At 41.7% G+C, this 13,550-nt stretch overlaps 1 protein-coding gene across 3 annotated transcripts in view; it reads left to right on the top strand.

Annotated features, from left to right (window-relative positions):
- KAT7 (lysine acetyltransferase 7) overlaps positions 1-13,550 on the top strand; it is a 41,432-nt gene that overhangs the window by 25,946 nt on the left and 1,936 nt on the right. For all 3 annotated transcript variants that reach the window (XM_032163292.2, XM_058445139.1, XM_032163291.2), the window contains 7 exons: positions 1,870-1,980; positions 3,891-4,082; positions 7,423-7,512; positions 7,736-7,876; positions 9,291-9,384; positions 12,406-12,552; positions 13,099-13,205. In XM_032163292.2, coding sequence (XP_032019183.1) covers positions 1,870-1,980; positions 3,891-4,082; positions 7,423-7,512; positions 7,736-7,876; positions 9,291-9,384; positions 12,406-12,552; positions 13,099-13,205 — 882 coding nt within the window. The remainder of the gene's footprint in view (positions 1-1,869; positions 1,981-3,890; positions 4,083-7,422; positions 7,513-7,735; positions 7,877-9,290; positions 9,385-12,405; positions 12,553-13,098; positions 13,206-13,550) is intronic.

The raw sequence follows: 13,550 nt of genomic DNA, 5'->3' as shown, positions 1-13,550 counted from the left end.
TGGTGCAATCGCAGCTCACTGCAACCTCTGCCTCCTGGGTTCTGGGTTCAAGCAATTCTCCTGCCTCAGTCTCCCAAGTAGCTGGAATAATAGGTGTGGGCCACCACACCCAGCTGATTTTCGTAATTTTAGTAGAGGCAGGGTTTTACCATGTTGCTCAGGCTGGTCTCAAACTCCTGACCTCAAGTGATTTGCCCACTTCGGCCTCCCAAGGTGCTAGGATTACAGGTGTGAGCCACCACACCTGGCCTGTATTTACTTTTTTGACAGTCATCACTGTCTTAAATGCTAATTTTATGAATACGTGGACATAGGCCAATGTAAGATGGGTTGTGGGGTGAATTTGTAGTTACACCTTTACACCAGACTGTGTAGGTTTGTAGAGTGAGGGCTTTAGTAGTGGGCTATAGGGTACCAGATTGTTTGCTTGCCCCAGTCTTGTTCACTGTTTCTGTCTGCAAACTGGTTAGAAGGGTAATAAGACAATGATACTGTATATTGAGTGATTAGTGCTAGGCACTGTGGTTGTGATGTTCCTTTGATCTTTTAACAGTCCAGTATGATCGGTGATATTTCCCGTATTTTATATACAGGAAAACTAAGACTGAGAGAGGTAACTTGCCCAAAATCATACAGGTAGAAAGAGTGTCTGAAGTAAAAGTTCCTGAAATTTTTAACCTTAACAAACATCTGCTCTGCTTTTCAGTAATTTGGGATAGGTTATTAGGACCCAACCTCCTTGATTAAAATGCTGGCTAGGACTTTTTTCAAGCTTTTTTTTTTCCCAGCGTTGCTCAAAATAGAAGAAATAACTAATGCTTAGAACCCAAATCTTAGATGATAGAGTCCAAACTTAAAAAGATTCACGGCAGATGGAATCAGATTAACCAGAAGAAATTTTAATAGGGATAAAGATACTGATGAATGGTGTCTTCATATGGTAATATGTGTGTGAAATCTATGTTTTCCTGGGGATAAGCCCTCCACTCCACTTAACTACCATTATCTCCTATTCTCTGGATGGGAGGTGGAGCGTACAACAGAGTGGGAAGGGCTAAAATCAAAGGCTTAAAAGGGAAGTTTCCTTTGTAGAATCTCTTTCCTGGAAAGGATTCTTGTAGTGACTGCCATGGTAAGATTGGGGAATTATTTAAGACTGGATTATTTTCATGCTTTTAATTTTCTGTGGCTTTCCCCTGTCTTATTCTTGCTTAATATTTAGTAAGTCATCTTTAAAGAGTCCAGCCGATTTTTCCTGTGCATGTGGACTGGAGTTTGAGGGTAGCATGCCTTTTGCAGACAGTGTAATGGTGACTGGAGCAGTTCAAGTGAAAGAAGTTACAAAGGACTGCTTCATCCAGCTGCCCCCCTGCCCCTCCCTTCCTGCAGATTTTCTTTTGAGTCTAAAATCTTAGACTAAGGCTTAGAGAATCTGGTTTTTGTTTGTTTTGTTTTTAAATCGGGGAGTATCCACCAAAGCTCCTTCCAAATCTCAGGATTCTGGGAATTTGTAGTGTCTCTGGGTTTGTTGTACTTTATTTATTTGTACTGTCATGTACATTTTTACATGAAGGAATGGAGGCATAGCGTTCTGATCCACAAAGTGTATCTTTTCAGAGATAGAAGAATGAAGCTCCCTTCTGGAGGTGTGGTAGCATTTCCTCTCCAGATTCACTGGGGTGGGTAGTGGGAGTCTTGTGGCATTAACCTGATAAGTAGTATGTCTTGTGCTCAATCCCTAGCACCTAGTATGTAGGCACTAAATAAATAGCTCATGGTTGTGTGGTTTGCATGGATTGAAATGAAATAGATTAAAAAGTTCTTAGAAGCAGAGAGTATCAGAGTATCATGCTCTGGTTATTTTCCTAGGAACACAGACAGACCTATGGGAACACACGGGAACCTCTTTTAGAAAACCTGACAAGCGAGTATGACTTGGATCTTTTCCGAAGAGCACAAGCCCGGGCTTCAGAGGATTTGGTGAGTATTAAAACCTCCAAACTGAAGGCCACTTGTGAAAGGTGCTTAGAATTGCCAGGAAAAATGATTGCAAATCACTTTGATGGGAATTAAATGTACCTTGCTTCTGGAATCTCTTTCCCTGTCTCCCAGCTGTCCTTTTTTGGAGACTAGCCTTCTCTTTCAGATTTAAAATGAATCACCTCTCTTCCCTTCCTTTTTTTATTCCTTCCTTTCCACCTCAGCTCCTGGAAGTACCAGTTTGGCTAGAGCTGATGAAGCTGGATAAAACCATAGGCTCCCCTTTGTCTCAGCTGGGCAATTTGCAATTCTGAGAACCTGTAGCCTAGGAGAGACTCATCTCTGTTGTTTTCTTAATCCTAACAGGAACTCCCCTTTTGCTAGGTTTCCTCTGCACTAAGAATGCAAATAACAGTGAAGAGGAATAATGGAAAAGGCTGTTGTCAGATGTTTTAGAATTAATCTTTGACACAGCCAAGTTTGATACATTGGTTTTCCATTCTGATATTTATTTAGTGCTAGTTTATACTGAGTTGCTGTCCTAGGCAGAATTTTTAACAACTTTGCTTGAAGAAAATTCTGGTGATTGAGTTTACCTCTGATATACAGGTTAAATGTGTTCAGGGAAGCTCAGTTTTAAAGTGAATCTCATCTTCACCCCCTTCCCCCTTGTATTAAAAAAAAAATTGTATCAAATACTAGACTTGTTGAAAACTTGGCGGAGGCAGGGTTTGCTGGCTACCCTTGGCTGGGATGGGCTGTTACTGCTGCTGGTTTTCTCTATCCTATTCTGGCATGGAGCATTTCCTGGACTAGCCTTTCACAACTTTACACCTGGTTATGCTTACAAATTATAATACTTTTGTAGCCAACTCCGAGCCACTGAATGGAGATGGATATCCGAATTTTTTTTTTTTCCGGAGACAAGGTTTTGCTCTGTTGCCCAAACCAGAGTGCAGTGGTGCCATCATGGCTCACTGCAGCCTCGACCTTCAGTGCTCAAGCGATTCTCCCACGTCAGCCTGAGTAGCTGGGACTACAGGCATGCCACTACACCCAGCCCAGAAATACTTTCTGCCTTCTAGAGTTTAGATTCTAGAATTATCATGCACATTTCAAAAATATTTTTTAAAGGGCCTACTTTTTTTTCTAAGTGACCATTGTGGATGTATTTCACGGAGATTCATATAGCTTTCTAAAAGCTTCTGCAGATAAGACAGATTCTAAATCAAGTTTTTTGTTTAGTTTTAGAATACTTTATAAGGGTGGGGAGTTTGTATCTGTGATGATTTTCTTTATAATGCAGTTTGGTCTAGGCTGATAAAAATGAAGTTTCCAAGGTCTCATTCTGGTGAGGCCCAGAATGTGGGAGGTAGCAGAGAAACCTCTCTTTTTGAGACCTGTGCTCTGGGCAGTATGGGTAGTAAGTTTTCTGTACGCCTGCGTGATTTTTCGTGTAGCTCTCTTTATTGTAAATTGTCATGGGTAGAAGCCAAATCTGTCTGATTTTTTCATAGCCTAGCGTGGTGGCATGCACACACGCTTTTAAAAACAAAGATAATATTTATTTTTTAAAAAAGGAGTCTCACTCTGTCTCCCAGGCTGGAGTGCAGGTAGTGCGATCTCGGTTCACCGCAGCCTCTGCCTCTTGGGTTCAAGCGATTCTTCTGCCTCAGCCTCCCAAGTAGCTGGGATTACAATTGTTTGCCACCACACCTTGCTAATTGTTGTATTTTTAGTAGAGATGGGGTTTTGCCATCTTGGCCAGGCTGGTCTCGAACTCCTGGCCTTAAGTGATCTGCCTGCCTCAGCCTCCCAAAGTGTTGGGATTACAGGAGCCACTGTGCCCTGCCTAAAAGCAAAGATAATAAATTCTGATCCTCGTTTGACTTTTGATTTCTTGGTAATAGGAGAAGTTAAGGTTGCAAGGCCAAATCACAGAGGGAAGCAACATGATTAAAACAATTGCTTTTGGCCGCTATGAGCTTGATACCTGGTACCATTCTCCATATCCTGAAGAATATGCACGGCTGGGACGTCTCTATATGTGTGAATTCTGTTTAAAATATATGAAGAGCCAAACGATACTCCGCCGGCACATGGTGAGTTGTCTTGGGTTCCTATGCCTTGACCATGATGGCAGTAAGCTGTAGGGTCTCTAGATTTTGCAATAGCGATGGCATCTGTTCAAGCACCTTCACAGTGGTCCTCAGCAGTGGGATGAAGGCATAGGAAATGGCAGGCCACAGCTTAAGGCGGGGTGTAGAGCCTGAGGTATGGCTTGTGCTGGGTGCCACCCAAAGCAGCTGAGGGCCTTTACCCACATCCTGTCATGTACATCTTCCTCTCTTTTGTTCTTGCTGCCTACTCCTCTTCATTTCCTCCTTGGAATATGAATTACCTCTGCCCACAGGTTTTGTGTGTCTCAAACTAGATGAAAATACAGACTTCATTAGGCAGAGCAGAGACAGCATGGCTCACCTTCATATCCCTAGCAACTAATGTGGACAACTGATGCCCAAGAAATACATGTTGAATGGGTACTTATTAATATTTAAGAGTGATCAGCCTGTGACAGATTATGAGAGTAGCAGAATGGGTCCTTTGGTGCCTTCCCCTCTTTTTCCTAATAAAACAGGTATAAGGAGTTGAATCTATTATTGTTGACAAATATGTTTACTAGATTTTTTGCAGCTTCAAAAAAAAAAAAGCCATTTTTCACCCCTCTGTTATGGAATGAGCTTTGTCTTAAGGGGAATTTCTGCCATGGAGCAAGGGTGTGGAACAGGGGAAGGAGTAGAGATTAGATTAGCCTTTCAGGCAGAGAAGCCTTTTTCTTTTTCTTTTTCTTTTTTTTTTTTTGAGGTGGAGTCTTGCTCTGTTGCCCAGGCTGGAGTGCAGTGGCGCGATCTTGGCTCACTGCAACCTCCGCCTTCCAGATTCAAACGATTCTCCTGCCTCAGCCTCCTGAGTACCTGCGACTACAGTTGCACGCCACCACACCTGGCTGATTTTTGTATTTTTAGTAGAGACAGAGTTTCACCATGTTGGCCAGGATGGTCTTGATCTCCTGACCTCATGATCCACTCACCTCAGATTCTCAAAATGCTGGGATTACAGGCATGAGCCACCGTGCCCGGCCCTTGTTCTCATAATCACAATATAATTTGGCTCTAAGGCCTCTGGGGTGTCTCTTTTTCCTTCCCCTTCCTTTTTTATTTCCCAGGATTTCCATATGTTGAGCATCTATGACCCAGGCTTCCTGTGATTTCTGTCATTATACTCTTCTCCCCAGTTTGGTTGGTGATACTGCTTTTTTATGTTCCCAGTTCAGGAGCATGTGGTCTGTACGTTCGGGGCCCAGAACTGTTGCTTTGACTCAGGTTCTCCAGGCCCTGGCACACTTGACTGCATGGGGCTAGCTAGAGTCATGGAGGGAAGGTGATTGGCGGCAATTGGTAGAAATATCAGTGCACAGGAAATAATGGGGTCAGAAGGAGGGGCACTGACACAGATGGCAGTCCGTGGAGATAAAGTAAAATGGTTTTACTATGTGAAAGCAGGTATTTTTATTGATGTGAACTGCTTACCATTTATGCCTTTTTTCCTTTTTGTTACTGGTTGTTGAGTGACACTAACCAATGAAATAGCCAAAAGGGCAAGAAATAGTAATAGAAGGAGAAAACAAAGGGTCTGAATAAATCTGAGAATCAAATAAACATTCTGAATATTTGAAAATTTTCCATATCATATGATATAAAAGTCAGATTTCAGGAAATACCTATTTTATTCCATGCCTGTTCTTATTCCCATTGCTTCAGATGTGATCACTGAAATGAAATGGTCTTCCTTTGGCTTGGCTTCTGTTTCTAAACAAATAATAATTGTTACATGAGTTTGGTTATTGTTGGGAAGAGCCAGCATGAGTAAAGGGGTAGAGATAGGAACAAACTACAGATGGAATTTTCTTGGAGGGATTCCAGTTAATAAATATTTGGATTTACATATGACAAATTGGAACATGCTTCTTGAGTTGACAAAAAGAGTTGCAGTAAAGTTGCTTAATAGAAAGTGTTTCATGGGCCAGGTGCTCATACCTGTAATCCCAGCACTTTGGGAAGCTGAAGTGAGAAGATTGCTTGAGGCCAGGAATTTGAGTCCAGCCTGGATAAAATAGTGAGACTCTGTTGCTTCAAAAACCGTTTTAAAAATTAACTAACCAGGCATGGTGCCATGCGCCTATAATCTTAGCTACATGGGAGGATCTTTTGAGCCCAGCAGTTCGAGGCCGCAGTGAGCTATGATCGTGCTATTTCAGCCTGGGTGAGACAGTGACACCCTATCTCAAAAAAAAATTTTTTTTTATATATCTATACTTTTTAAACACTTTTCTTTTTTTCTTTTTTTTGTTTTTTTTTTGAGACAGAGTCTCGCTCTGTGTCACTTAGGCTGGAGTGTAGTGGCGCAGTGTCGGCTCACTGCAGCCTCCACCTCCCGGATTCTTCTGCCTCAGCCTCCAGAGTAGCTGGGATTACAGGCCCGCGCCACCACACCTGGCTAATTTTTGTATTTTTAGTAGAGACGGGGTTTCAGCATGTTAGCCAGGCTGCTCTCAAACTCCTGACCTCAGGTGATCTGCCCACTTCAGCCTACCAAAGTGCTGGGATTACAGGTGTGAGCCACTGCACCAGGCCTTAAACATTTTAAAATGTAAACCTTTTAAAGAATTCACCTAACAGCAGATGGCTGGCTGGCTGGCTGCATTAAAACAATTAGCACTTGAGGGTGAGGAAAAGGGGGTACTTTGTGCCCCCTTGTGGCCAAGTGACCCTAGCTTCCTGCTGCTCAGCTAGGCTGCTTGCCTTTCTTTTTTTCCTTTTTTTTGCCACAGGACTTTCTCTTAATTTCCTTATATAACAAAGGGAATGCACTTGCAGGGGAGAAGGGCAGACAGGTAGTGGTACATGGTTTTTATCATTGTGAGTAGGTTTTCTAATCTGAACAAAGAAGGCCATCATGGTTAGGTGGTAATGAGAAGTTACGGGTAAAGGTGAGAGTAAAGTACTTAGCCACCCTAAGCTGCTGGAAATAAGCTGCTTAAGAATTTCCTGTTGGCTTGAGACATTTGGTAATAAGCAAGGGTATTGTTATTTATTTGGCCTTTATGTAGTGGGTGATTTTAATCTCCTGGGCTAAAGCAGTGCCAGAATGTAATCCAGAATACTTGTTCCAGATTGCTATAAAAGTGTCATAAATATATTCAAATGACTTTGGAAGCCTTTGTTTTATGGAAAAAAATCTCTGTTTTGCTGTATGTTCTCAGCTTGTCCAACTGTCCTGTAGCTCAGTTAACTACATTTTACCTGTCATTCCTTTTCCCTTTTGAGGAGCAGTCTTGTTGGGAGGCTTTGGTTTCCTGATGTGAATTTCATTGTCTTGCAGGCCAAATGTGTGTGGAAACACCCACCTGGTGATGAGATATATCGCAAAGGTTCAATCTCTGTGTTTGAAGTGGATGGCAAGAAAAACAAGGTAAAAGGTGGTGACTTTAGAAAGGAGTTGTAATGTTGTATATTCACAGGTTTCAGAAGTCATGTGTTTTTTCTCCATCACACCTTGTGAAGGACATACAACTCTTCTTTTGCCAAAATACATAGTGTGTTTCATTAATAATTATGGTATGTTTGTGAATTTTAGGCCTTTATCTGTTTAGGAATCAGTGGCCCACACATGAACTCTGTTTCTCTGCTTCCAGATCTACTGCCAAAACCTGTGCCTGTTGGCCAAACTTTTTCTGGACCACAAGACATTATATTATGATGTGGAGCCCTTCCTGTTCTATGTTATGACAGAGGCGGACAACACTGGCTGTCACCTGATTGGATATTTTTCCAAGGTAAGCAGGATCTGGAGATTAAGAAGCCAATAGCCAGAGCAGGGTGATCCATGTTCCCAGTTGGGGACTCAAATCACTGACAGGAAGAAGCTGTACTCTGGGCAATGATGACACCCCTTCCTTAAATTAAAAAAAAAGGCAAACCCATGTATCAAAGATTGTTTAATGAAAATGCAGTTTTTATTAAAAGCTTCTGGTTCATTCATTTCTAGAATTGTGGACTGGAGCTGCCTGTTAATAACTGGCCAGAGCCCTCTCTAGTAACCCACAAGCCCACATCTTGTAGTCAAGCCAGTTCTCCTGGCTTTGCCTGCCTCTATGTTATTAGCTTAAAACCAGGAATATACTCCTTTTGCCTGATTGTTTAGCTGGGCTCCTTCTAGCACAGTCCCTTCAGTGATAACACTACTGCGTCTTTTAAAGACCCAAGGCCAGATTTTTTTTTTTTTTTTTTTTTTTTTGACAGAGTCTCACTCTGTTGCCCAGGCTGGAGTACAGAGGTGTGATCTTGACTCACTGCACCCTCTGCCTCCCAGGTTCAAGTGACCCTCCTGCCTCAGCCTCCTGAGTAGCTGGGATAACAGGCACCTGCCACCACGCCTAGCTAATTTTTTGTGTGATTTTGGTAGAGATGGTGTTTTACCATGTTGGCCAGGCTGGTCTCGAACTCCTGACCTCAAGTAATCCACTCGCCTTAGCCTCCCAAAGTGCTGGGATTACAGGTGTGAGCCATTGCGCCTGGCCCAAGTCATAAAAGTTTATGACTTTTAGTATAACAACTTTATTGAAGTATAATTCATATACCATAAATTCACGCACTGAAAGGGTACAATTTAGTGATTTATAGTGTATTCACAGAGTTGTGCAATCAACCCAGTTTGCATTATCCTGAGAAGAAATTGTTAGCAATCACTCCTATTTGTACTCAATCCCTCTCAGTCCTTCTGTCTCTATAAATTTTCCTATTTTGGACATTTCCTACAAGTGGAATCACATTTTGATTTGGTTCAATTTGATTTTTTTTTTAAATCCCTTTGCAGAATGGGGACTTACAGTGTTGTTTCCTTCCCTTCTCTTCCAGTAGGCAGCTCCTTTTCAAAAATTGCATTTAAAGTGGGCTTCTATAGACTGAGTCAGCAGTCTTAACCTTCTTGCCTTGCTCTGTGGCTGTCAGGAGCCCAGAGTCAGCCCCCTTAAAATGAGGCTGGAGGTCTCAGCTAGGGAAATCCTGGGATGATTAATGGCTTTGGCCATGATAAAGGGTGTGGTTATAACAGCTGTGAGCCTGGCAGCCACCCCTTGGGACTGGTTAGCCAGATGTTTTGCAAGCAGCCTTATTTTGCATCTGTGGAAGTGCTGAAACCTTTGGTTTCAAATCCTCATGACGTGTTCATCTGTTTGCTCTTGATTTTAGGAAAAGAATTCATTCCTCAACTACAACGTATCCTGTATCCTTACTATGCCTCAGTACATGAGACAGGGCTATGGCAAGATGCTTATTGATTTCAGTAAGTGAAATTGCTAAGTCATTAGTTCCACAAGGCAGGGACCATGTGAATATTGTTTGTCTTTTTGTCCTGTGGTCTCTGCAATTCCTGGAATGTAGTGGAGGTACATGGATATTTAGTAAATGAATAAACAAGTAGGAAAAACCTGAACATTGTCATTCTGCCTGATACACATTGAACATTGAAGGAGTACAGGACTCCTCCTTAATGAGTAGGAGGTACAGAGGATGATAAAGTAAGCTCTTTAGGATTATCCCAGTTTGAGACTTTTAAACAGCACATACATGCATGAGGCTTAAAATCTGTTCCTTGATGCTAGGGATTTCACTTTTGTAGGGACTTGTCTAGAGGTAATCCATGTACCCAATGGACCCTTTGCATAATATACTCTGCCCTCATTAATTGTGGATTCTGTGTTTGTGAATTTGCTTACTCACTAAATTTTATTTGTAACCCCAAAATCAATCTTAACATTTTTGTGGTCATTCGTGAACATGCACAGCGCAGCAAAAAGTAAGAGTCATGGATGCACACATTCCCAGCTGACTTCAGAGTTTTCAGCTCTTATACTATAAACAAGTTCATTTTCAGTCTGAGAATGCCACACGGTTTTGGCCTTCTGTTGATTTTAAATGGCCCCTATGAGTAGTACTGATGTGTCTGGTGTTCCTAATCTCAGGAATACTGGGGTACCTTACAGGGGTTAGATAGCTTTCTTCAGGTGAATTAGAGAGTTGCTGGCAGTGAGTTCAATGTTAATGATATCAACAGTGTATATTAAATAAGGCATTTTAAACAGAAACATAAAATAAGGTTATGTATTGATGGTTGACCAGTATGTGACCAGAGGCTTGCAGGAACCTAACCCTCCCTGTATTTCCCCTAGGAGCAGTGGTTCAGTATTCACTAATTCAGGTTCTCAGTGACTTTATAAAACATAACTGCTGTGAATAACAAGACTCCACTGTGTGTTATTCTATATTTGATGTCCACTGTCATAGGATGGGGTATATTGTAACCAAAATTGGAATTCCTAGAATTAGCCTTCCAAGCCTTCTTTCTTTCTTTTTTTTTTTGAGATGGAATTTTGCTCTTGTTGCCCAGGCTGGAGCGCAATGGCCCGATCTTGGCTCACTGCAACCTCTGTCTCTCGGGTTCAGGCGATTCTCCTGCCTCAGCCTCCCAAGTAGCTGCGATTACAGGCATGTGCCACCATGCCCAGCTAATTTTGTATTTTTTTAGTAGAGACGGAGTTTCTCCATGTTGGTCAGGCTGGTCTCGAACTCCCGACCTCAGGTGATCCACCTGAGGATCCTCCAGAGTGCTGGAATTACAGACGTGAGCCACCGTGCCTGGCCGCCTTCTTTCATTTTTAAGTCACCTGAGAAGAGATGAACTGGGAAGTGACATAAGAGGGGAACTATGTATCTTTGAATAGGTAACACTGTTCTTATAAACTTGATTTTATAGAAATTTTTAAGCATTAACAAAAGTATAATAAACCCTCCTATACCCATCACCCAGCTTCAGTAATTACCGTTTTTTGGGGGGCTAATCTTGTTTTACCTACATTTTCACTTGCCATTATTTTGATATCTCTGAAAGATAAGGTCTGTTACACCTTAAAAAACAAAAAAAAACTTGGCAGGGCGCGGTGACTCACGCCTGTAATCCCAGCACTTTGGGAGGCCGAGGCGGGCGGATCACGAGGTCAGGAGATCGAGACCATCCTGGCTAACAAGGTGAAGAAACCCCGTCTCTACTAAAAATACAAAAATTAGCTGGGCGTGGTGGCGGGTGCCTGCAGTCCCTGCTACTTGGGAGGCTGAGGCAGGAGAATGCCGTGAACCCAGGAGGCAGAGCTTGCAGTGAGCCCAGATTGTGCCACTGCACTCCAGCCTGGGCAACAGAGCAAGACTCCATCCCCAAAAAAAAAGAAAAACAAAAAACTCCTTCATGTCATAAATTGTGATAATCAAATTTCCCTGGTGTGATTTTGTTCTTTTTTTATTTTTATTTTTTTAATACTCAGATCCAGGTAAAATTGATAGTGGGATTGAGAAATATGGCTCATAATTCACTTTTAGTCTAAAACTTTCCACTCCCATCTTTTTTTCCTTGCTGTGTTTTTGTTGAAGAAAGCAGGTTAGTTGTCTAAAAGGGTTCCCCAGATTATGGACTTTGCAGACTGCATCTCCATAGTGTTGTTTTGTATATTTTGTATAAATTGAATGTTAGGTGTTTAGACTTTATAACTAGAGGCTTCATCATTTGGGTTTTTTACACCCTGCACTATCTCATAGGTGGTACTGAGCTAATCTGTTCTTACCATTCAAAGATTTAAAAAATATTTAAAAACTAGGTAATGAAGTGGCTTCACATTTTTGTTTCCTGTCTCCCTTGTTTCCAACACACACCTGCAACAGAGATTCGTTATTATCAAAATGATTAATAGTGAAGCCTTCCAGAGTTCTTTTAGTGTCTATTACAGTAGTGCCCTCCTTATCTGCCATTTCACTTTCTGCAGTTTCAATTACCTGTAGTCAACTGCAGTCCAAAAATAGGTGAGTACAGTAAAATAAGATATTTTGAGAGACAGACAACCTTCACATAACTTTTATTACAGTACATCCTTACAATTGTTCTGTTTTACTATTACTCTCTTACTGTTCCTAATTTATAAGTTAAACTATAGCACAGGAATGTGTTGATAGGAAAATACATAGTATATATAAGATTTGGTACTATCCACAGTTTTGAGCCTCCACTGGGAGTTTTGGAACACATTCCCTGTGAATAAGAGGGGACTCCTGTGTCATGTAAATGCAAATACACATTCTTCCCCATTTGTTTATACAAAGGTGGTATACTATACTTAGCCACACAGTATTCCATTGAATGACTAAACCCTAATGGAGTAGACTGTGCTTCTTAAACCTTCTTCCATGTTGGCACACTGTTTTTTGCTATTAGGATAAGATCTAGTGTTGCTAGAAAAAGTCTATATTTGTTCCCTGGCAGGTTATTTGCTTTCCAAAGTCGAAGAAAAAGTTGGCTCCCCAGAACGTCCACTCTCAGATCTGGGGCTTATAAGCTATCGCAGTTACTGGAAAGAAGTACTTCTCCGCTACCTGCATAATTTCCAAGGCAAAGAGATTTCTATCAAAGGTTGGTTTTTGACTCCTTGGAATGGTTGATTGTTACCCAAGAAGTTAACTCTACTGGGTATTGTGTTTCCCCTGAATATGAGAACAGAAAGCCCACTGAATATGGACCACTGCAGAGACCCTCACTAAAGTTGCCTAGGAATCCAAAGCATTTGGCCCCTGGGAATGGTTATTAATTGGCTTCTCAAATCCAAAGTTGCCAACACTTTAATTCTTACAAAAGTCAAGAAGTAAAACTTCAGATCTTTTGGTTCATCTTTCTGAGAAAGACATCCCTGTGTATTTATGCAAGGGTGGAACAATTTAGTTTGATCTATATTTGACCCTGATTTCTAAGGGGCCAAGAGTAGCTTCTTGCTGTAATATCCTTCTGTAGTTATTTGGACTGGTCAAATGAATACTTTGTAAACTCCTTCTAAACAGATCGGGTTGAGTACAGAAGATTCTGTCCATTTGGATTCCCTTTAAGGGAAAGTAGACCTTGGTTGGGGGCAAAGGGGTGGGAACCTGCACTTTGGCCAGGTTGTCAGTACCTCTTCTGTTTCAGAAATCAGTCAGGAGACGGCTGTGAATCCTGTGGACATTGTCAGCACTCTGCAAGCCCTTCAGATGCTCAAGTACTGGAAGGGAAAACACCTAGTTTTAAAGAGACAGGTAAGGTTTTCATCAGCGGCTTGCTCATTGCTGGATGTCCTTCAAAGCTTAGCAGAACAAAGTAGGGGCCTTAAGACTTGAGAACCTTCCTTTAAAGGAGTTGGTCTACACGCCTCTTTTACTGGGTCTCGTTTCTGTAGCTGGCAGTGATGCCTGTGTTGCCTTATCCTTATCAGAAGGTTTTGGTAAGCTCCTGTCTCAAATTTGGATGACACAAGTTAAGCAGCTCCAGTTAAGCAGCTTTATGTTGTACAGCACTTCTGTCATTTGATGTTTTTCTTAGATGGGAGGAAATTGCCCATCTGTAGAGGAATGTTCACAAATGCTGTCTCAACTCATACTCAC

This window comes from Hylobates moloch, unplaced genomic scaffold (genome assembly GCF_009828535.3).
Source record: "Hylobates moloch isolate HMO894 unplaced genomic scaffold, HMol_V3 SCAFFOLD_10, whole genome shotgun sequence".
NCBI classification, from domain to species: domain Eukaryota; kingdom Metazoa; phylum Chordata; class Mammalia; order Primates; family Hylobatidae; genus Hylobates; species Hylobates moloch.
This window is presented reverse-complemented; position numbering and strand designations above follow the sequence as displayed.